General features: G+C 37.1%; 5 protein-coding genes and 1 pseudogene across 6 annotated transcripts; 2 read left to right on the top strand and 4 right to left on the bottom strand.

The window, feature by feature from the left end:
* Window positions 1-4,203: 4,203 nt before the first annotated feature.
* LOC137709268 (pentatricopeptide repeat-containing protein At5g39980, chloroplastic-like) lies at window positions 4,204-4,771 on the bottom strand. Its single transcript, XM_068448359.1, has 2 exons — window positions 4,638-4,771; window positions 4,204-4,591 (listed from the first exon to the last, which is right to left on the bottom strand). Exons 1-2 carry the CDS (start codon window positions 4,769-4,771, stop codon window positions 4,204-4,206), a joined length of 522 nt encoding a protein of 173 aa, XP_068304460.1.
* A 989-nt stretch (window positions 4,772-5,760) lies between these two features.
* LOC137749316 (HIPL1 protein-like) lies at window positions 5,761-8,515 on the bottom strand. The gene is made up of 7 exons (XM_068489407.1): window positions 8,422-8,515; window positions 8,120-8,277; window positions 7,243-8,013; window positions 6,940-7,156; window positions 6,686-6,864; window positions 6,338-6,579; window positions 5,761-6,184 (listed from the first exon to the last, which is right to left on the bottom strand). Exons 1-7 carry the CDS (start codon window positions 8,513-8,515, stop codon window positions 5,761-5,763), a joined length of 2,085 nt encoding a protein of 694 aa, XP_068345508.1.
* Window positions 8,516-10,906: 2,391 nt separating this feature from the next.
* On the bottom strand, window positions 10,907-12,396 carry LOC137749448 (LOB domain-containing protein 27-like). Its single transcript, XM_068489539.1, has 2 exons — window positions 11,495-12,396; window positions 10,907-11,009 (listed from the first exon to the last, which is right to left on the bottom strand). Exons 1-2 carry the CDS (start codon window positions 12,331-12,333, stop codon window positions 10,907-10,909), a joined length of 942 nt encoding a protein of 313 aa, XP_068345640.1. The 5' UTR covers window positions 12,334-12,396.
* Window positions 12,397-14,373: 1,977 nt separating this feature from the next.
* Window positions 14,374-15,048, top strand: LOC137709267 (uncharacterized). Its single transcript, XM_068448358.1, has one exon. The coding sequence runs from the start codon at window positions 14,374-14,376 to the stop codon at window positions 15,046-15,048; it is 675 nt and encodes a 224-aa protein (XP_068304459.1).
* A 2,241-nt stretch (window positions 15,049-17,289) lies between these two features.
* Window positions 17,290-18,429, top strand: LOC137749355 (uncharacterized). Of its 2 annotated transcripts, none has more exons than XM_068489452.1 (2): window positions 17,290-17,880; window positions 18,013-18,429. In XM_068489452.1, the coding sequence occupies exons 1-2, from the start codon at window positions 17,308-17,310 to the stop codon at window positions 18,274-18,276; spliced, it is 837 nt and encodes a 278-aa protein (XP_068345553.1). In that variant the 5' UTR covers window positions 17,290-17,307; the 3' UTR covers window positions 18,277-18,429. The 2 variants fall into 2 exon arrangements, with proteins under 2 accessions (XP_068345553.1, XP_068345552.1); XM_068489451.1 differs by having other exon boundaries at window positions 17,290-17,895; window positions 17,980-18,429.
* Window positions 18,430-19,463: 1,034 nt separating this feature from the next.
* On the bottom strand, window positions 19,464-20,301 carry LOC137709266 (pentatricopeptide repeat-containing protein At3g28660-like; annotated as a pseudogene).
* Window positions 20,302-20,520: the final 219 nt, after the last annotated feature.

The raw sequence follows: 20,520 nt of genomic DNA, 5'->3' as shown, positions 1-20,520 counted from the left end.
TGATACTGACCGTACGATTTGCAATGAACAAATACGATTCACGAATCTCTAGAATCTTCAGCAAAAGATCTGTAGAGGATCCTGTAGGTTAGTTTAGGGATCAATGTCGACCCTATACAAGGCCTTGTGCAATAAGTTCAGAGGGGTCAGTCAACCAACACAAATAACTTTAAGTTCAAACATTAAATTTTGTTCAGAGGTTGTTCTTTGATCTTGTCGTGATCTTATCAACTGATTTATTTATTATTTTTAGGGGTGTACCATCTACACATCATTTAATAATTTCTGTCTGTTAATCTTCTTCAATTCATCTGATCCAACATGTCGAAATTAAAAATATGTGTGAGAAGTAAAATAGAATGTATGGATATCACATTCTTATTTTTAATGTGAGCAATGTACTAAAAAGTAAATTGAACTAGAAATTTCAAATGATGGGGATGAATTTGACAAGTTCATTTGTTATAAAAATGGCGCGTTCAAGATTTGTTTATATGAGCGACTTAAGAGATGGTGAATTGAACTTGAAAATTCGAGTTCACTGGTGAATCTAACTAATTCGTTATTTAGAATGAAGGGTGAGCTCAAGCTGTTGTGTTTACACAAGCTCAAAGAGGTGAACTAAATTTAAAATGGCTTTTTAGTTAAAATAGTTGATAAGATTTGGAACTGATAGAATTAGTTTCTGGATTTGTCTACTATCAATCATTTTAGTTTTTGTATGAAAAATCTTCATTAAATAAGGATAAAATGACACAAAAACCTTTAATTTTTGTCATATCATTTTGGCTCATTGTGTATTAAATTGAGGGTATTTTTATCATTCTGGTCTTTATTTAAAATAATTTTATGAATGACCAAAATGATTAATGGTGAATAAACTGAAAGACCACTTTTATCTATTTCAAATCTCAAATTCAAAAATAAGGAGTTATGTTAATTTTTTAGACCAGTTTAACTTAAAAACCTTTAAAATCTACGAATGACTGTCTTGTTTATTTATTAACATTAAATAATAAAGTTTCAATCATCGCCTCACTTTGAAATCCCTTTTGTACGCCAACTATGAGTTAATCACAATGCTGACGTCAATAGATTAGCAACTAATCAAAGTATAATCAACATTACCTCCAATTTAAATAATGTATTGGTGTATCAGGTGTATGATTTAAAAAGTATTGTTTATTTATATAATAAGCATAAGATCACATCTTATCTTGATTGTTCTTCATCATTACAGAATGTAATGTATAGAAAAATAAAATTAATACAACAATGGTTTTTTACATTCAAGAGTATATTTTGGTGAGTTCAAACTTGAATGGCGACTCAAAAGAGAATTTTATAGGAGAGGTTAAAATGTTCAAATTAGTATTAACAGTTAAAAAAGGCAGCAACAATGTTTTTCAATTGAAAAACTAAATTTGATATCGCATAATAAGAATTAGCAGCTCTCACTCTTGTTGCCAAAATTAACAGCAGGTTCAAAATTTTAATTAATTATTAGATTCATTTATTAATTTTATTAGAGAAACGTTAAGGAGGTTCTCTTAAAGTTGACTCTCCATGAACCCTTTGACACATCATGTACACAATGTTTTATAATATTAGCACAGAAATTAACGATAAACTGTAAGTTATGAGGTGACAGAAAGTTCATAAAGTCTCACTTTTACTATATTCTCAACATTTCTCATTTTATTACTGTTTTTTGTTTTAAATATTTATTATAACAATTTAATACAATAAAAGGATAATTTAATTTGACATATCAAGTAAAAAACAAAATTTTAAAAGATGTAAAAGTGCCACATGGATTTTTGACAATCTCATTCGCAGATGCTTTAAATCACCTAGAATTTATGTGATTAAAATGGTTGGTGACCTAACTCTAACAATATTTCGAACAAGGTGATCCAGGCTGCAAAGAAAACTCTAAAAATAGTATAACAAGTAAATTTTTTCTAGAAAGTAAAAGTAATGAATTTTTGGGAAATTCTTTTCCTTTAACCCAAAATAATTGACAAAGTTCATGTGAAAAATAGTCAAATTTATGTATTTATTTTTATGTTGATGCGAACTTTCTTGTTCCTTTTTTTAATAACCAGAAAGAAAAGTGAAAAGGACCCTTCACGTATAATATTGAAATTTGCAAAGGCGCGGCTTGACTTGGTACCTAATTTGTATTCACATTTCACGGCCAAATTGGCGAGAGAAACCAAGACATTAAAGTGACAATATTGAAAGCCTATTACATGTCGTATTGTTCTATCTAGGTAGGTTGGGATGGATTGTTTAAATGTATTAACTTATTTACATGATATTGCGTGATTAGAATGATAAACAGTCAATTAAGTTAGATTTTTGCAGCACTGTTGCTGCAGTGGTGTGAGTTTTATAATTGTGAGAGCCATAATTCGTATGAATCAAACTCAAGAGACTCAAATACTACTCTCAAAAATTGAACTCACTCATACTTAACTTGATTTTTTTGATACACTATTATGATTCCAATATAGCTTCTTATTTACATGTAAGCTCTTCTCCAATCAGGACCCACTAAAGCCTCAACTACCAACTAGGCAACCACACCTACAAAAATAAGATGTCTCCCACATTCGAAAAAATCCCAAATAACTTCAAAGAGTTGTGATAAACTGGTTGCAGCATTTGTTGAAAGTAGGTTATCGTCCACCATGAATGGATAGGAATAACCTCTTTAATACCAAGACTTGTTGGTTCGTTCATTTACCTCTTCCAAGACAGTGGCATGTTGACAAGGAGAAATTTTTCATTTTGACAGAAACACGGGTGATAGACCACGTATTTTTATGTAAGTGGTGGGAAATTTTATTTTTTAAGTTATTAACTTTTTAACATACAAATCTCACCATTTGTATAGTGACACGTGGTGTACCACCTCGTGTACCGATCATACTGAAAAATCTCTCGCTCACAAGAGGGGAAAGCTCAACATCTCTTCAGATTTCTCGTCCTGCGATATCCCTGTTGTATGTTAGAATCTCCACAACTCGAGTGTCGGAAAGAGCCTCGGTCTTATTCAGCAATGCAACGAGACATGAAATTCTAACGTAGATAAGATTCTTGGGTTTCCACAATAAAGAAAGACACGAATCAATCCACAGGATGTTTTCAAAATTGTATGAAAAAGGATAAAGGGGTCAATAGGTTTGGTACACTGCACGTTTAAACATGTATGCTGCTGGAAAACCCTAAATATACAATAAGGTATCTCTTCCAAGTTACATTGCTTGCAATAAAAGAAAAGTTCAGAAGCTTTTAACTATGTTAAATCTGGATAAAAAAAAAAAGGGAAAACAAAGCGGGAAAAGTCAGTAGAAAGAAAGAATTGAGGTCATCGGTATTTTTTCAAACCATCGTCACTTTACCAACCTGGAAATACGAGTACATATACATTGGGACGAGACTGAATATGCAATCCTTTCTCTTTAAACGCAGAGTATGGCTCGTTTGAAAGTGCTTTTAAAATGATTGAAAACGTTTTTAGTGAAAATATTTTTAAAATCAGTCCCGAGTAAAAATTCAAGTGGACCCTGGATTAGCTCTTGAACTGCTTCCTCTGTAAACAGGACGCTTTTTTAGCACTGTTGAAAATCTGCAATCTGTGAGAACTAAAGAACTGGTTTAATGGGTACTTCACATGGAAATTGGCAAAAACGGACTTACAATTCTGCATGTAGGTACGGAAAGAACATAAATTCAAGTCCAAAATCTGGATACTGGTAGTTCCATCGTGTTGGAGCCAACACATATGGCCACGCCTCACGCAGTACAATATCTACAGAACCAGTAGAACAACTTATTCACGGTTAAAGGGAAAAATTTAAACACAAACTGTGGACTTCTAAAGAGGGTCATGACATCCTAATTCGTCTTTCAGTCATCTTGTTCGTGATCCGGGATGCATCATTAAGTCTATTTGATCTGTCATAGATGCTGGCAACAACGAGATGTAACTCGTTGATGTTGGGATCAGAGATCAGCCTCTCAAACAGTGCATCTACCATCTTAAAATCATTTCTTGCACCATAGAGACTATGCATCAGGAAAGTGAACTTCGTCGGCAAAAACACACCCTTCTTCTTGCATCTCTGCCTTCTCAAACTCTCGTAACTTTCCATAAGCATTGAGAACTAGATCAATCACATTGGAAGCAGGAAACTATCCTGCCACTCTCGTCTTCTCAAACACCTCAATGAAATTCAAGTATTTCCGGTTTCTTGAAAAAAGGTCAATCGTGCAACCAAAGACTGATATATCCTTCACCTCCCCGGCCTCAAAAGCTTGACGGAAAACCCATGTAGCCTCTTCTATGCGACCAGCTCTAGCAAGAATTATAGTTGCAGTCTCCCTAGGGATGTTGTCTGGGCGCTTCAGCTCATGAAGTAAACGCTTAGCATGAGCAACCAAACCTAATTTATCGTAAGCCACAATCACCTGATCAATCTCAACCCCAGAGCTCCTTAGCTTTTGAAACAGCATTGCTGCCCGATCAAGTTTCCCAGCCTTAATCGTTGAGTATGTAATTGCATTTGGCTGAACCCCTCTCCTGCATTTCTTGTACAAGATTTATAGCCTTTTCATGTTCAAGTGACTTTCCATAAATCTTGATCATTGTATTGTAAGTGACAACATTCTGCTCAATATCCGTTCTCTGCATCAACAGGAAAAGATGGCTTCCCGGAAAAGCTCCCACCTTACAGTGTTGAATAAGTGGCCAAGTGGCCATACTTTAGAATTAACAAATAAAAAGGGGAAACATCTTTCCTTCTTTTGGGGAGGAAAAGAGGGAAAAGACCTTTGCTTTTTCTTTTGTCTACCACCCGTGAGTGTTGGCTCTTTCATAATGAAGGGTTTGGTTGCTTTTCCATGCGGTTGTGTGAAAACAAGAGAGAGGGGAGAGTTGCAGATAGTTTTGCAGAGAGTTTTAGCAGAGAGTTTTGCAGAGAGAAAGAGGGCAGAGAACAAGGGGTGCCGCATCCCCCATTTGAAAAGAGCTCCTCTCTTCGGTTAGTAATCATCCACCAAAGTAGTTGTTGTTGTAATAGCTTTGAGCTATATGTATAGAGAAGAAATTATTCATTATATTTCTTTCTCTATTTGTTTCTTTGGTGTGTGAGAGCTATTGGGTGTATTAGGCTTTTGGGTTGTGAGATTGCCAACACTTTGTAAACTCCCATTTGGTTGATAGTGGATTATTGGGTGAGCTCCTACTGCTCCGAGGACGTACTCCAGTTACACTGACTGTGGAGGAACCTCGTTAAAATTTTGGTGTCTTTTATATTTTGTTCTTGCATTTCCATTTGATAAATTTCCTGTGGGCTAGCTTGAGTTGGTTCCAAAAGATTTTGGTGCTATCCTAGCACAACATACAGGAGTAGAGATTTGAACTTCAGTCGATAGGATGGAGCACATTAGCTCTAGCGAATGTAGAAATTGATTAGTTCCAACACGATTAAATTCCAAATACGTTTGTAATCTTGTAACTTAGACATAGTTCTTGTAAGATCAATTGTATAGCATTTGGTCCATGATGTTTGCAACTTGCTCTCATCCGAAGGCATTCATCAAGTTCTGTTGATTTCTTGTATGAAACTAATTAAATTAACCCTCGCCTATGCTGTAAACTCAAGCTTGTTGTACAATAATTTCATGGAAGTTTATAGATGTCCTCAAATTGGAATAGTATGCAGAAGTTAACAACTTCTTTTCTTTAGCTTATAAATTTACAAGTGAAAACTGAAACGGAAGCAACAGTGTACAGAAGATGATCAATAGCTCCAGTGTTAATGGATTGTTCAACCGCCTTGTGCTTGAAGCGGAAGGAGGAGGAGAGGGAACAGATTTTGGAGGGGAAGAGGATGCAACATTCTCTTTGGAGCAAGTGTAGTTGCAGCGGCTAGGCTTAGCAACTCGATATAAGCCGCTGCTGGCCAGCATAAAGATGTCTTTCCTGTTATCCTGACCAAATGAGAATATGAACCCTAATGCAGCGACAGAGCTTCCTGCCTCGGCAACGCACTGGATAGGAGAGTCCAGAGCACAACCGACCGCAATTTTAGCGGTAGTGAAGTTTCCGCTACCTTCAGGAGTTTCTAGTCCTGTCCATACACCACTGGCATACAAATCTGCATAAACATACCTGCAAACATAATTTGAAGGGTCATAAAGGATGTTTCTAGAGTAGGAACACTCATCAGATGATGTAATAGACCCTCAAAGTGGTGCTACACCATTCAACGGGACATGATAACCAAAGAGTTGTGGTATTTGCAGATGTTCGTATTGAGCTTACCTTCCATACATGCACGGATCTGTTGTGGATCGGTAAAAGTAGCCTCCTGTGATCGATGCGGATCCTTCAGCCTTGTTGACTTCAGAGTGTGTGTATCCCATTACAGGAAAAATTGGGTTAATGGAGCAGGCAGATGTATTTCCTCCTGGAGATTTAGGGGGATTGTATCGAAAAGGCCCCTCGTAAACACGCCATCCATAGTTTCCGCCCTTGGTGACTAGATCAACCTCTTCGTATTTATCCTATACAAACAATAACTTGAGCATTGATGATACCAGAAGCTTGCAATAAATGTGCAGAAGGCATGTGTATATCGGCAAATGTACGAAAACCAATCTCAGTTACTACCTGACCAACATCTGCGCAGAGGAAGTAGGAAGGTCTTTCAAGATCAAAACTACATCGCCAAGGATTTCGAAATCCTAAAGCCCAAATTTCTGGCTGTAGTTCCTCATCTTCGGTAAAAGGATTATCTCCAGGGACAGAATAATTTCCCCATAGGCCAAGGTCAGCAATTTCTTTTGCACCTGCAAACAAGTGTTACATAACTGAGGAAAACCTGTCGGAAAGCCTTTAAAATTTTTATTTTTGCCATTACTCACTTGGTATGTTATCAATGTCGAGCCTCATAATCTTTCCAAGCAAGGATTTTTTGTTCTGTGCGAAATTGTAAGGATCACCTACGCTTCCACCGTCTCCCATCATGAAGTACAAATATCCGTCTTTAGGTCCAAACAGAATTTGACCTGCATGATGGGTAGTAAATGGAAGGCCCATGGTGAATATTCTTCTGACTTCAAGTGGTTTTACACCAGTGAACTGAAATCCAGGGCAAGAACAGTATCAATTAGCAATGTTCGTGTGTAAAGTACGCGAAATAATGCTTGAATCATGCAGAAATTTACCGACGAAGGTTGTGGCGTGGTAGCATTGGCAGTGAACTCTGCTATGATACTGTGGTACTGACATGGCTGCCCACCATTATCCGGTTCCAGCTTCGAAGGATCGCATCCCACATCAGAGTTACACGAGCATCTTCCTGAACATTGTGGCCATTTAACCTTGTCACAGTTGAATGAAGCAAAGAAACGCCCGTTTTGGACATAGTTAGGATGAAATGCTAATCCCATCATTCCAAACTCAGTGTCGGAATATACTTGATCAGTTATATCAAGAAAGGGATTTGCTTCGTCGATCACCAATGTTTCTCCTGAACCTTCCTCCGGAACAGTTGCCAGCCATACTTTACCTGCTTGGTCGGATAAGAAAACACGATTTGACCCATCGGGATGGGCTACCATGTTGAGATACGATCCATTTCCAATTTTTTCAAGGCACATACCACTCGGGGGACTTGGAATTTCAGTGCTGTTGAGCGACACAGGTCCACCATCAAAACAGAACGATTCATCATTTGAAGATCCACCAAACGCGTTGCAAAAAGCAGTTTTTGACTGCCATGTATCACTCAGCTTGGAAGTAGAATTGGACGGTGTTCCACCTCCAACTTGCAACGAAAATGGGGAGTTTAACAACGCTACATTTTGGCATTCATCCCAGACCTTGGAACAAAAGTCAACTCCGCCAGGTTGGTGCTGTGTTGAGTTGCAGAGGAGAGGAACATGTCGAGGCGCTGATTCAATTCGATATAGCTCAGCAGAAAACTGATCGCATTTCTGCAAAGCATGTCGTATTCAAATACACATGAACCGGTACCAACGGTTCCATATCACTAAACACAGTAGCTAGCAACAAGAAGTAAACAAGCAAAGAATCTCTTACCGAGCAAAGTATTGATTTCACAAGAGAGGCACAACCAAGATCAGAGACATTCATTGCCTTAAATAGATTCTGCAACCGCAAATCCTCAGCGGAATCACAGCAAACGCTGCCATTGTATCGACAGAAATTAAGCGGAGTCTTCGGCGTGAAGGGTGATCCTATTCCAAATTAGACAGGCAAAGAAATTAACTCGCAGGGAAACGAAAACTAAAAAATGCAGAAGTCGGCCTTTTTTTCCGAACAGCGAAACAAAGCATGTAGAAATGAAAAGGGCAACCAGATAATAGGAGAGAAACACTTACTCATATTTGTACACAAGGGAAGGGAAGAAGAATAATCAGTAAGCAGAATTATGTTACAGAAGATGAACACGAAAACAGCGAAAAAACCACTCATCTTTCAGAACAGACAAGTAATCACTGACAGCAACGACGAACAAAACCCGAATTTCTATCTTTCCAACAGAGAGTTGAGATTACCCAATGATGAACACATAAAAAATTGGACGCTAGGTTAGGTTAGATTACGTGGTAGTCACCACTCTATCACCTTGTCTAGTTAGCGAGCTGTGATTAATTACCACCTTTTTCCTTGATTTAGAGCTGCTGCCATTTTTAAAGAGAAGGTTGAGGTGAGTGTGCGTGTTGCTCATTGGTTCTTGCAGTCCCTCAATCTCTCTCAGTCTCCTATATATCTTCTTGTAACTTGTAAATCTTTTTCATGGTGGAATATACAAATCTTATACCAAAATTCAACATAAAAGCACCAAATACAATCTAGTTGGTTTTCTTTTCTCCTTTTTCTCGGTAGTTTCTTATCGTTTTGTTGGGTGACATTGTCGTCTTTAGCACCAAACCAGAAACCGTTGACGTTTTTCTGGTTTGAAAATCCATGGATTGAAGCTTCAGAAAAAATCAATTAAAAAAAAAAAGCAAAAATATATCTTATAATTTTGTAGGAATAAATAATAGCAATGCGGCAATTTCTTATCAGTTGACTTTACTCGACAATCTTAAACATATAAGCAAAGAACGCGGCAAGTTGACTATTTGAACGTGCTCAACAACAATAGGATAATAGTGAAATTTATATATGGTTGAAATCATTGGCTCTTTCTTTTTGCTCGGATGACTTCCTTAAGGATATTTATTACGTTTCAAATACAGTACAAAGATTGGGTTTGGTTATACAAATAATTGGGTTTAGCAACCGGAGCTATCATTTTGCATGTGGTGCACTATTAAAGTGAATAGAGTGTTGGATTTGTATCTGGTTCAATAACTAAGTAGATACAGTATTGAATTTTTAGCCATAAATTACTCTAGAAGAAAAATTATGCATTCCAATTGTCCCGAAAACGGGAGGATTAGAAAAGAGAAGTTTTCTTCATGTCTAATTCATCATCTCAAAAGGAAAAATCATTCTCCCTTCCATTTAAAGCCTATTAATTGATTTGCCCCCTAAAATTGTCATTTAGTCTCATTTTACCCTTAAAACTTGTTTTGTCTCACTTTGCCTCCTGAAACTGCCATTACCGTCTCCACGCCATTTTTGTTCATTCCGTCAAATAATCACTAAATTAAAGGGTAGTATGAACATTTCATTTTTTATGTAGGCAGAGATAAGCCCAATGCTTGGTGATGTGACACTTACATGTGAATTTTGGTTGATCACCACATATTTACCAGCCGCATGTGAATTGTGGCGAAAAAAGTTGGAAAACAATTAGGGTTAAGTAAAAGAGGATAAAGGAAATTCAGCTTGCGGGTCCAGTGTCTAAGTTCAATCTCAACTAATGTCCATATTAATTTAAGGCATATTTAACTGAATTGACAAAAATTGGGTGAACTGAGATTAATTGAGATGAAAATGGCAATTTTGGTGGGCAAAATGAGACAAAACAAATTTCATGGGTAAAATGAAATTAAATGCCAGTTTCAGAGAGCAAATCAAATAATAAGCTTACATTTAATAGGTTATCCATTTCAACCTCCCTGAAGACATAAGCAATTGACTACAACACTATCAAGCTCTCCTACCCATAACAAGGAGAAAAGTCAAAGGTATTAAAGATATGATTAATTACTAAATTCTATCTTGAATACTCTTCTAATTGAAGATCAACTCAAACAAACAGGATCTCCAATCATATACAGTCAAGAATATTTCCAAGATAATATTCCCAAGATATTATCTCATAATTAATATCTTTGGATTATTCTTCCTCCATCCATCCTATAGATGAATGGCAATCAAATGTTGCCATGTGTAGCAAAATCCTATATCCATAGCCAGCCCTAACTCTATAAATACCTCTTGCTACGCACTTAGGTCCTAAACTCTCTCTCCAGAGAAACTAACTTAGGCATCGGAGTTCCATTGCCCAACCCCTCATCTCGTGGCCGTGTGTGACTTTGGCCTTGATCAAATGTGTTATTTTGTTTTGTGTTGCAGGTACGATTTCGTTAAGATTGAAGAAATTTGCTGCCACAACTTTGATTTTAACAAAAAAATAACATTACACTGATAAAATTGCAGAGTGTTTGAGAGAACTTGGTAGGAGAAATATAGAGGGGCAATGAACATTTTAAGTGCGTATCAATCTTCTCCAAAAATGGTTGAGTAAAGAGCTAGCCTACATCTCTTATTCAATGAATGCATACGTGGAAACAAATAAACAAAATTGTTGAGCTTTGAATACCAAATTTGCAAACAAATGAAAAAAAAATTAAGGAACTGAATCGTTCTGAAATTACTTGAATTACTTCAGTTGTCTTCTAGCTATAGCTACTTCACACTTGTTAGACTGAAGCATGCTGCCGCACTCTTGAGATCATTCTGTGAAACATGTTTGATCGATTGCGTGGTAGCCTTGAACGATGATTCAGCACTGCATATAAGTAAATTTAATTTGTTAGACAGTATAATTATCATTATTATTTTATGTAAGCAATATTTTTCTATGAAATCATCTAAACTACGGTGCAGAAAGGGAAGAACACTGACGTAGCTAAGTAGGCTAAACAAGTCAGCAATTAGACAATTGGCTCATTTGGAAGTGTTTTGAAAATTACTAAAAGTGTTTTTGTTGAAAATGTTTTCAAAATCAATCCCTAGTAAAAATTCAAGTGGATCCTGAAAAAGACTTTAAGTACTTCCAAGAAGCACATAAAAACACATAGTGATTTGGAACTCAAAACCAAATTTATCAAAAGCATTTGAAGTGGATCCTGAAAAAGACTTTTTAAGTGCTGCTTCTTTTGAAAAATACTTACACTGATTCAATTTCACCAATTTAAAATCACTTCCAAATGAGCACAATTAGTAAATTAAATCTCAAATTGTAGAAGACAATTAATTAAATATTGTACATACCTAGACTCACAGCCTTCTTTAGATTCGATATAAGATTGTCGATCATCAGCAATTGTATCAAATGGAATGTCATCATAGTCATGAGGAACGTCCATTTCTTGGTGAACAGGAAAGGCTTGTGAAGAAACCAAACTGGACTGAACAGCCATAAGTTGTTCGACATTGTTATCGTTATAGTAAGGATGTTGAACCCTAAGAGTTTTAACCATATTATCATTGTCGTCAATATAAACCCCATTAAGTCCATTTGCAAGATACTCATTACCCACCCAGGACATTCCACCGCTGGCACCAGAAGCACCAGAAGCGCCAGAACCATATTGATACGGATATTGATGTTGTTGATAAAGTGTCAGAGTCGCCGCGTCGGTGTTTGTAGGTATACCTAGCTGCAACTGCGGTGAAGGAGAAGTGTAGTGCGGTGAGGAAGAAGGTAGTCGATATTGACATTGGTCCTTGCAAATTGCAAGATGTGTCCTCACGTATCGAAGCTCTTCTAGGGCTTGCTGTAATTGGAAATTCAATTGGTTTATGATGCCCATACACCCGGTGACTGAAAATTTGGCACGCATATTGGACTCGTATATGATCGATGTCATAGCCTCCTCCTCTTGCTCTGGATGAACTTTCTTTAGAATCTTCATTATGTTCGAAACGCCATACAATCGGTGGGCGTTTTGAAACATCATCGGTTGATCTGCCGGGAAGTGTGGAGCAAGAGCGCAGTCCTTAGCGCACTTTCGTCTATGGTATTTGCACGCAGCACAGGCTTGGCTTGTGCCTCCTTTTATCGTCATTGCAGGGTAGAACGAAAATTCATCAACGGTTTTTATGATCATCAATTAGGTTGAATAACTTGATTGGAGAGAGGGAGAGAAAGTGAAACATGGAAAGATAAAATTGATCGGAATTATGAGGCCGGAAAACTGATCGAAATGAATAAGAATATGCGATCTATGGCTTGGTTTTGATCATCAATTTGATCGATCTGCGATTGATGAGAATGAGGTGGATTAGAAGACCAAGTAAAATTTGAACGTTTCTCTATTCAAAAGTAGATATTGTTGAACTGATTTTTACGTATCTCGGGAGTCATATTTATACACAGTTGCACGGTTAGCTTGGGAGGTTTGGTAATTTTCCACTGTATGTATGTATATATATGTGTGTGTGTGTGTGTGTGAAAATCGTGCCCCTCTTCACTTTGTTGTGATAGATGTCTTGGATGATATTTAAGTAGGGAATTTTAACGAAAAGTTCATGGTACTGTTCATTTTAACGAAAACCACATTTTTACACTAAAAAGTCAATCCTGGTACTATTCACTTTACCCTTTATTTTGTCCTTATCATTAAAATTCAAAGTTTTCAAACCATTTTCATTAGTTTTCTTATTTAAGTATGTGCAAAAATAAAATAAAAAAAATAAGGAGAAACACTATCCAAATTACCCGAAAAAAGGCATTCCATGCATATGATAGAAGAATGTATAACCCTTAAACTCAAGTAGGGTTCGGTAAATTTTTTGTGGACACCATCCACAGTTTGTACCATATTTTACCTTGCCTTTGGCAAAGAGTTAATTATCTTGATTATTTCTTTTAATTTTCTTTTGGTAAAGAGTGATAAACAAGTAGATCGTATCAGTTTCATAGTACTTAAAAGTCTGAAGTTCTAGTCTCCCTTCATTACTTTTGTCTCACATTTGAAAAACATGAGATAAGTGCATTATCAATCAAATTGTATATACGTATGATCATGATAATCGAAATCAAATATGATCATGATAATCAAAACGAATACTATTAAATATTTATGTACATATATGTGAGTCCTATTGCTTGCAAAAAGATTTAAAATTGTAGTCTCTTTGGTGAAAAATATATATGTGACCTATAAGTTAATTAAATACTCAAAATGTCTTATCTTTTCTCTTCTTTGCCCATTCAAATAAGTATTTAGAATCACTTTCGTCTGCATAATCAACCTAATTAATTAAGTTAAATTATAGCTTAAGTAAAATTTAAATAGAGTTTGATCGTCATGTGAAGTTGAGTACGTTTTAGGAGTGCAAAGTAAAGACTTGGCGACCAAGTTGTATCAACTCCGTAACATCCACGCAGTCTGGTTCCCGTAGACAACTGCAACGATAAAATACATACTAAAAAATTGTTTAGGAAGTGGATATGTTGGGTACGGAACCAATACAAGCCAAGAGAATTACCCCACATTTATCTTCTACTATATTGAATGATTAATACTCACCACACGTTTTTTTAATATGAGTAATATTCACCTCTAAATTCATCCAAATTATGCATACATACGTAGAAGATTCGAACTTCTCTAGTCAAATTTATTTTTAAAACAGGATTAGTTGGTGGCTTTGTTAAGATAGTCCAATTTTTTTGCTTTTCGGAAAGACTCACACAATCATTTTAGTTTTTTTTTACCATCATCATGTGATTTACTAGCACAAAAAAATAAAACCCAAGATGTACACCTGGACTTCTCCAGCCAACTTAACTAAATTTTAAATCTGCACAATCTACCACAAGGTCGTGTGTTTTCACCTTTATACGTACCTGCGTTATATAAAATTTTCATTAATTTCATGATTCAATCACAACCATCCGTTTAATTGTATGCCTCTCTCGTATAGTTTCCTGTTCCGCCTTATTTTCTGATTCTTCCATTGAACACCGGTAACGAGGGCAAGGCGTAAATTTGCTTCTTCATATCATCAATTTTCTGCCCATTTGATTCGAGGTTTAAAATTACCCGACGTACTTTTGCTCGATCATGCATGCATAACCCTAATTATCCATATAATTAATACGCTGTGCTTAGTGAATTCAGATCAGTGCATGCAATTACTGTATGGATTTTCTCAAAAAAGCCAAGGTGGTACGATTTCGAAGCCACCACAACAAATACCTATTGGCCGACGACGATCAAGTGTCGGTATGGCAAAGCTGCGACGGAACAGTGCAGAACGTGCGGTGGACGGTGGAGCTAATTAGCGAAAATCCAAACGCATTGCGATTGAAGAGCTGTTTTGGGAAATACTTAACGGCGTTAAGTACGCCTTTTCCTCTCGGAATCAAATGTAACAAAGTCCTGCAAACCATGCCAAAGACGTTGGATTCAATAGTGGAATGGGAGCCGGTTAGAGACGGGTACGCGTGGAAGCTGAATGCGGCCAACGGGCAATTCTTGAGTGCAAGCGGGTGTAGCGTGCCGCCGTGGAAAGACACGATCACGCACGACAATCCGCGTACAGGTACGACGAGAAATTGGGTTCTGTGGGATGTGGATGTTGTGGAGATTCGCGAACAACAACAAAAAGAACACATGAATGTTGATAATGTCAATGATAGTTCTAGTCGTTATAGTACTACTGCAACACAAGATCCAACAGAACCAGAACCACGGTCTGTTTCGCGGTCGGAATCTTCACAAACACAGCCAGACTCTCCAGAAGTCATTGATCTTTCGTCAACCAATGATCGTACCAAGGATTCGGATAAAAAAAATACTAACATATATAATTAACGTTGGAATTTTGGGGTTATTAATTAGTACATATGATATGTATGCAAGAAAATCAGGGTTTTACTTGTAACATTGATGATGATTGATCACATGATCTTCTTTCTACAAATTAGACTAAATTTCCTGATTATATATTTATACTCATGCACTACACCAATTAATTGGATTTTGAATTGGGTGCTACCTTTTCTGTAAATTTTTCATCGCGAGGGCAAGATGAAGCTAAGTTTTTGTGTTTAGCTCAAAGTAATTTTCCAAAAATTGATTAGATATTACGGAAATTGACTGCAGATTTTTTATGTGTTCTATCGATACACAACTCTCTCAATTTTCGGTCGTCGGATCAAATAAGTTGGAAAAGATAAATGGCCACAAATTTCAAAGGTGTGTGAGAAGTAAAAATGAGTGTGTGGGAAGATATAGCACTTTCTTTTTTTTCATTAGTACAATTGTATTTTAGATAAAGAATCTCACTAATATTGATGATTAAGCGCTTTCAAGTAAATGTTTAGTTTATAAAAATAATAAATCAAACCTAGAAGCACCTCTACAAGAAGTTTGAACAAGAGTAATGCTAAGTAGACTAAATTTGGAGACAAAATTTGTAAAATAAATGACATGAAAGTTGATGATTGAATTATTACTTAAGCGTTGATAAACATGCTCACTTCCTATTGGTAACACATCATTTAGTTTGTAAATTTTGTCTACAAATTTAGTATCTCTAATATTACCCTATGAAAAAAGTCACTAACATTAGTTGCACTAGTACAAAATAAAGCGCGTCAGCAGTAAATAACCTCTTAAATATTAATATGCTTTTTAGCCACCTCATTATAAACCTTTTAGCCACCTCATTTTGTGCAATATCAGTATTCACTATCAGTTTTTCGGAGGAGGTGGATTGTCTGCCCTCCCATTTTCATACTCTTCTCATACCCTCCTGTGATGTGTAGTCACGGTTAAGCCACGTTAATATTTTATATTATTTTCTTATAAAAATAATAAAATAAAAAGTAATAGGAATATAAAATATTGACGTGGCTTAACCGTGACCACACAAACAAGAAGACATGGAGAGAGTATGGAAATGGGAGGGCAGACAATCCACCTCCCAGTTTTTCTTGTTCTCCCACTAAGTTGCAGACTTTGTCTATATGTTCCAAGAGAATATCAATACGCATTTGGTTTAATATCCTTGTAAATGGTCTTGGTTCGAACCCTCCTCTTAATAATAGTATAAAAAAAAAAAAAAAGAGAACATCAATACAATTGCACAACCTAATGGGAGCCCTACATATAGCTTCTAGCTAGTAGTTCAAGAGAAAATCATACATGTTTGTCACTTTTTTTGTAGAATTTTTTTTTCAAGATAAAAAGTAAAAATTTATCATTGTAATAGAAAAGGATATTGAAATCGTGCCTCAGGTAGAGTAAATAGATAACCGGAATATGATTGGACAAGGATTTCAATCTCAAATCAAACTAATAAAATCTTGCAGCAGAAGTAAATGAACACAAGGATTTTTGTACCCAATGGTACGAGGAAAAAACCCAACCGGGAAAAACCTATAGAAATCCATTAAGAATGGACCGTTGCAAGACTCAAGAAGATAAACTCTAAACAAGAATCTACCCCAATACTTTTTGTTTTTTTTAATCAAGAGAAATCACGTTCCAAAAAGAGTAGGAAAAAGTAGAATTGATTTTTAACATGAAGAGAGGAAAACAATATGCTGATTGATTTTATTATGAATTTCATTCCTAATAAAACTTAATCGCAAAAATATAGTTTTCCTAATATGATATGCAAATGCAAAGTACCTTGTAGACGTAGTCAACCCTTGATCTGCTCAATCTGGATAAGTCTTGTGCCCCAAATTAATTTGCCTAAAAACTAGGCATAAATCTACGAAACGAGGACACAATTACAAGTCTAGGAAATTAGCCAATTCCCAAGTAAATTCACATTTACAGATATATATATAGTTTCCTCAATTTCCTCAGCCTCTGTCAACCGTTGCCTCTAATTCCTTCCCCTTCACAAACACATAACGCAAGGCGCGAACTTGCTTCATATCATTTCCAATTTTAGCTCAAGGGTACAAATCACTTTCAAAATTTCACACGAAAAATACAAGCGAAAACTCGTAATTCTGACAATTAACGTTGTACATTTTGTTCAATCGATCTCTCTGAAGTTTTTATGTGCTTAGTCACAGTACTTGATCGGTCTTATTGTTTCATAGAGGTACACATATGGAGTTTTTCAAAAAAGCCAGAGCAGTACGCTTCCGGAGCCACCACGACAAATATCTGTTAGCAGACGAGGACCAAGAGACTGTATGCCAAGATCGAGATGGCACGGTGAAGAATGCCAAATGGACAGTGGAGCTTGTCGAAAATGCAAACACTTTACGATTCAAAAGCTGTTATGGCAAGTACTTAACAGCCTCTAGCTTGCCATTCCGTCTTGGATTGCGAGGCAAGAAAGTTCTGCAAACCCTGCCAAAGAGATTAGATTCGTCCCTGGAATGGGAGCCTATAAAAGAAGGACACCAGGTCCGGCTCAAGACGCCCTATGGCCAGTTCTTGCGCGCAAATGGGGGCGTACCGCCTTGGAGAAACTCTGTCACCCATGATGTCCCGCATAGAACTGCATCCCGGGATTGGGTTCTGTGGGATGTAGATGTTACAGATATTCGGGTTGCATCGCCAGAACGTCACCCAGTGGCGAAACCCCCTCCTCCACCACCAGATGCATTACCTTCGGAGTCTTCAGCACCTTCAGAACCGACATCTCCATCTGAGATTGACCTTAGAATGCCGAAGGCTTCCAAACAGGAGGTTTGTTTTAATTAACAAATATGACTTCTATGACTATCAAGTTTAATTATATTTTGGCTTCTTATTGTTTGTCCTTGAACGCAGTCAAGCGAGTCATTTGATCATGATTCGCCAAAGAAAGATGCAGGGAGAATGATCTACTATCATGTGGCTAATGAGAAAGGAGACGTTGAGGATTCATCGGAAGAGTTTTCCTTCCCATTCAAGGGTAGTGATGTAGAGGGGTTGAAGCAAAAGTTGAAGGAAGAAACCGGGCTGGAGGAAATTGATGTGTGTTCACGCAATCCTCTGAACGGACAACTATATCCCCTTCGCTTGCATCTTCCGCCAAACAACCATGATATGCATATCGTTGTAGTTCTGTCATTGTCCGAAGGTTAGAATTGTTTCAAGGGGTTTTCATGTCTTCATCTTGATCATTCTAAAAAATTTAGATATGTCTGATTCCAAAAAGCTTACTGAAACAAAAGTATTTTGTAACCAAATTTGTTGATCACATTGTTAAACACCTCTCTCACGGATGTGCAATTTACAGAGAACCAACCTATAAGTGGGTTTCACCTCCGTGAGAGACGTGATCGGTGAATGTGATAAATGTGTGTTTCTTATAGTACGTGCACATTTTTAACGAAAATGTATGTTTATTCCTAGTTTTTCGTTTTATATTCGTGGTTTACTATGATTGTCTTCTGCCCTTCACAAGCAGGAAGTGAACTTGACTGAATTTGCAAAACCTGTTAACATCAGATACCGTCTTGTTCATATTCTGTACATTTAGCTCCATAACTGCTCAAATTTTTAGGGTATAGATAGGAAAGGAAGTAGCACATCATGCAAAGAAGCAAGGAAATGTCGTTCGCAGATTTTTTCGGTAAATTGGTTCTTCAATTATTTCAGGGCCTGATGGAGTTACTTTATTCAATTTTCGATTTCTTGATGTATGAGAACAAAAAACAAGTCTAATTTAGCAGGGCCAATTGTATTTCAACTGTATGTTCCCTAATGTGAGGTTGAAGTTTGTAACTGAGATCAGTAAGTAGAATACATATGCAGCCAATTCATCTCTAATCTCATTTAAAATACAAGATATAATTCATGGAGTTGATACATCAGGAAATCGTGTTATGGACTCTCCTAATGTTTCCATGATTAGATAGATAGAACTAAGGAACTAGCCTTTGTTGCAGGTGGTGATCAACGGTAACATGTTTATCCAAGATCGAATCCTGCAACGATTTTATCTTCAAATTTTGAATAATTTTTGGAACACTTTTCATCGAAATGCTTGTGGGTTAAAGGGTTAATAACATGGAATAAGATATGCAGGATGTAATTGTTCATAGGAAAGAATTTTACGTACCCTTTTCTGCCTCATTCGGAGTGATAAGGATATTTCCCAAACAATCTCATCAAGTCAAACCATTCACCTTTAGTCAGACATAACTTTGAAGAGAACACTTGAGCAACAACAATTTAGGGCAAGTGCCGACGGGCAATGAGAAGTCGTAATCCTTGAGGATTCGCTATCCGGAAGGATCAGAACTGTCCGCATTAGGCATGCAGACCCTTCAATCCTGAGTTAAGTCAGCAGATATCAGCTCCAGGTTTGCACATGTCTGCGCTCGGTGTGAATGTGATACGTCTCCTGAAACAAACTCATTAACTTTTACATCCACCTCTATCATACTGCATCTGGCGTCTTCTTGGTTCATCATTCACCCATCATCTTTCTTCTTTATCCTAAATGCATCTTTACCTCTCCATGCACCCAAATAAATGTTTGATTTACTGAACATAAGCACCGGCTTCTTCTCCGCCGTCCTCATTTTCTAGACGTAGAAGTTCAACAGAAAGCTCTGCAAGATCAACATTCTTATGGACTCGGCACCCACTAAATAAAGCACCCCAGACAGATGTAAATGGCTTTATGCGCATTCTTCTGATAAGCTGAAGTGATTCTTCTAGCTGACCTGCCTTGCAGAGCAAGTCTATAACACAGCTATAATGCTCATGTTTCGGCACAATCCCGTAATGAGTTTTCATGTTTTCAAGCAGAGATTTGCCCTTCTCGAGGAGACCTGCACGAGTACAAGCCATTAGCACTCCAAGGACCACCAGGCCTGAGGCCATCCTCCACCTGCATTGTCTCCAAGCAACGAAAGGCTTTATTTGCATATCCGTGTGCTGCAAACCCTCCAATCATGGCTGCCCACGAGACTGCATTCCTTTTCGACATTCCCTTAAGGGCTTCCACAGCCAAATCAACATATCGACGAGCGCAGTCCCAGCAAACACGTCCGACTTCAACTCTTTCCCGTTTTTAACATACCCATGAATCCACTTCCCTCGCCAAAGAGTCCCCAGATTAGTGTTAGGAATGTCGGTGCTACAAGATAGAGAATACATAAAGTAGAAAATTGACACCAAAAATTTACATAGTTCGGCAATTTATGCCTACATCCACAAAATAAGGATCAATCTTCACTATATGAAAAAGATGAGTACAACAAGAGTAGTCTTACCAAGTCAAAGACAAGGTATGATGGATACAAGAAAGTATAACACACGCTTTCTATCACTCAAAGTTCACTCACACAATGTGTAGTGGAACATTCTCACTCTCAC

The sequence above is a fragment of the Pyrus communis genome, chromosome 11, assembly GCF_963583255.1.
Source record: "Pyrus communis chromosome 11, drPyrComm1.1, whole genome shotgun sequence".
Lineage (NCBI taxonomy): Eukaryota > Viridiplantae > Streptophyta > Magnoliopsida > Rosales > Rosaceae > Pyrus > Pyrus communis.
Note: the sequence above shows the minus strand (reverse complement) of the source record. Positions and strands in the feature narration are given on the sequence as shown.

Coding starts and splice junctions, on each gene's coding strand:
- LOC137709267 (XM_068448358.1), top strand. CDS start 14,374: ATGGATTTTCTCAAAAAAGCCAAGGTGGTACGATTTCGAAGCCACCAC.
- LOC137749355 (XM_068489451.1), top strand. CDS start 17,308: ATGGAGTTTTTCAAAAAAGCCAGAGCAGTACGCTTCCGGAGCCACCAC. Junction 17,896..17,979: donor CGAAGGCTTCCAAACAGGAG/GTTTGTTTTAAT, acceptor CCTTGAACGCAG/TCAAGCGAGTCATTTGATCA.
- LOC137709268 (XM_068448359.1), bottom strand. CDS start 4,771: ATGGCCACTTGGCCACTTATTCAACACTGTAAGGTGGGAGCTTTTCCG. Junction 4,592..4,637: donor ATGATCAAGATTTATGGAAA/GTCACTTGAACA, acceptor CAAGAAATGCAG/GAGAGGGGTTCAGCCAAATG.
- LOC137749448 (XM_068489539.1), bottom strand. CDS start 12,333: ATGATCATAAAAACCGTTGATGAATTTTCGTTCTACCCTGCAATGACG. Junction 11,010..11,494: donor AAAGAAGGCTGTGAGTCTAG/GTATGTACAATA, acceptor ACTTATATGCAG/TGCTGAATCATCGTTCAAGG.
- LOC137749316 (XM_068489407.1), bottom strand. CDS start 8,515: ATGAGTGGTTTTTTCGCTGTTTTCGTGTTCATCTTCTGTAACATAATT. Junction 7,157..7,242: donor CCACGCCACAACCTTCGTCG/GTAAATTTCTGC, acceptor CCTGGATTTCAG/TTCACTGGTGTAAAACCACT. Junction 6,865..6,939: donor CGACATTGATAACATACCAA/GTGAGTAATGGC, acceptor ACTTGTTTGCAG/GTGCAAAAGAAATTGCTGAC.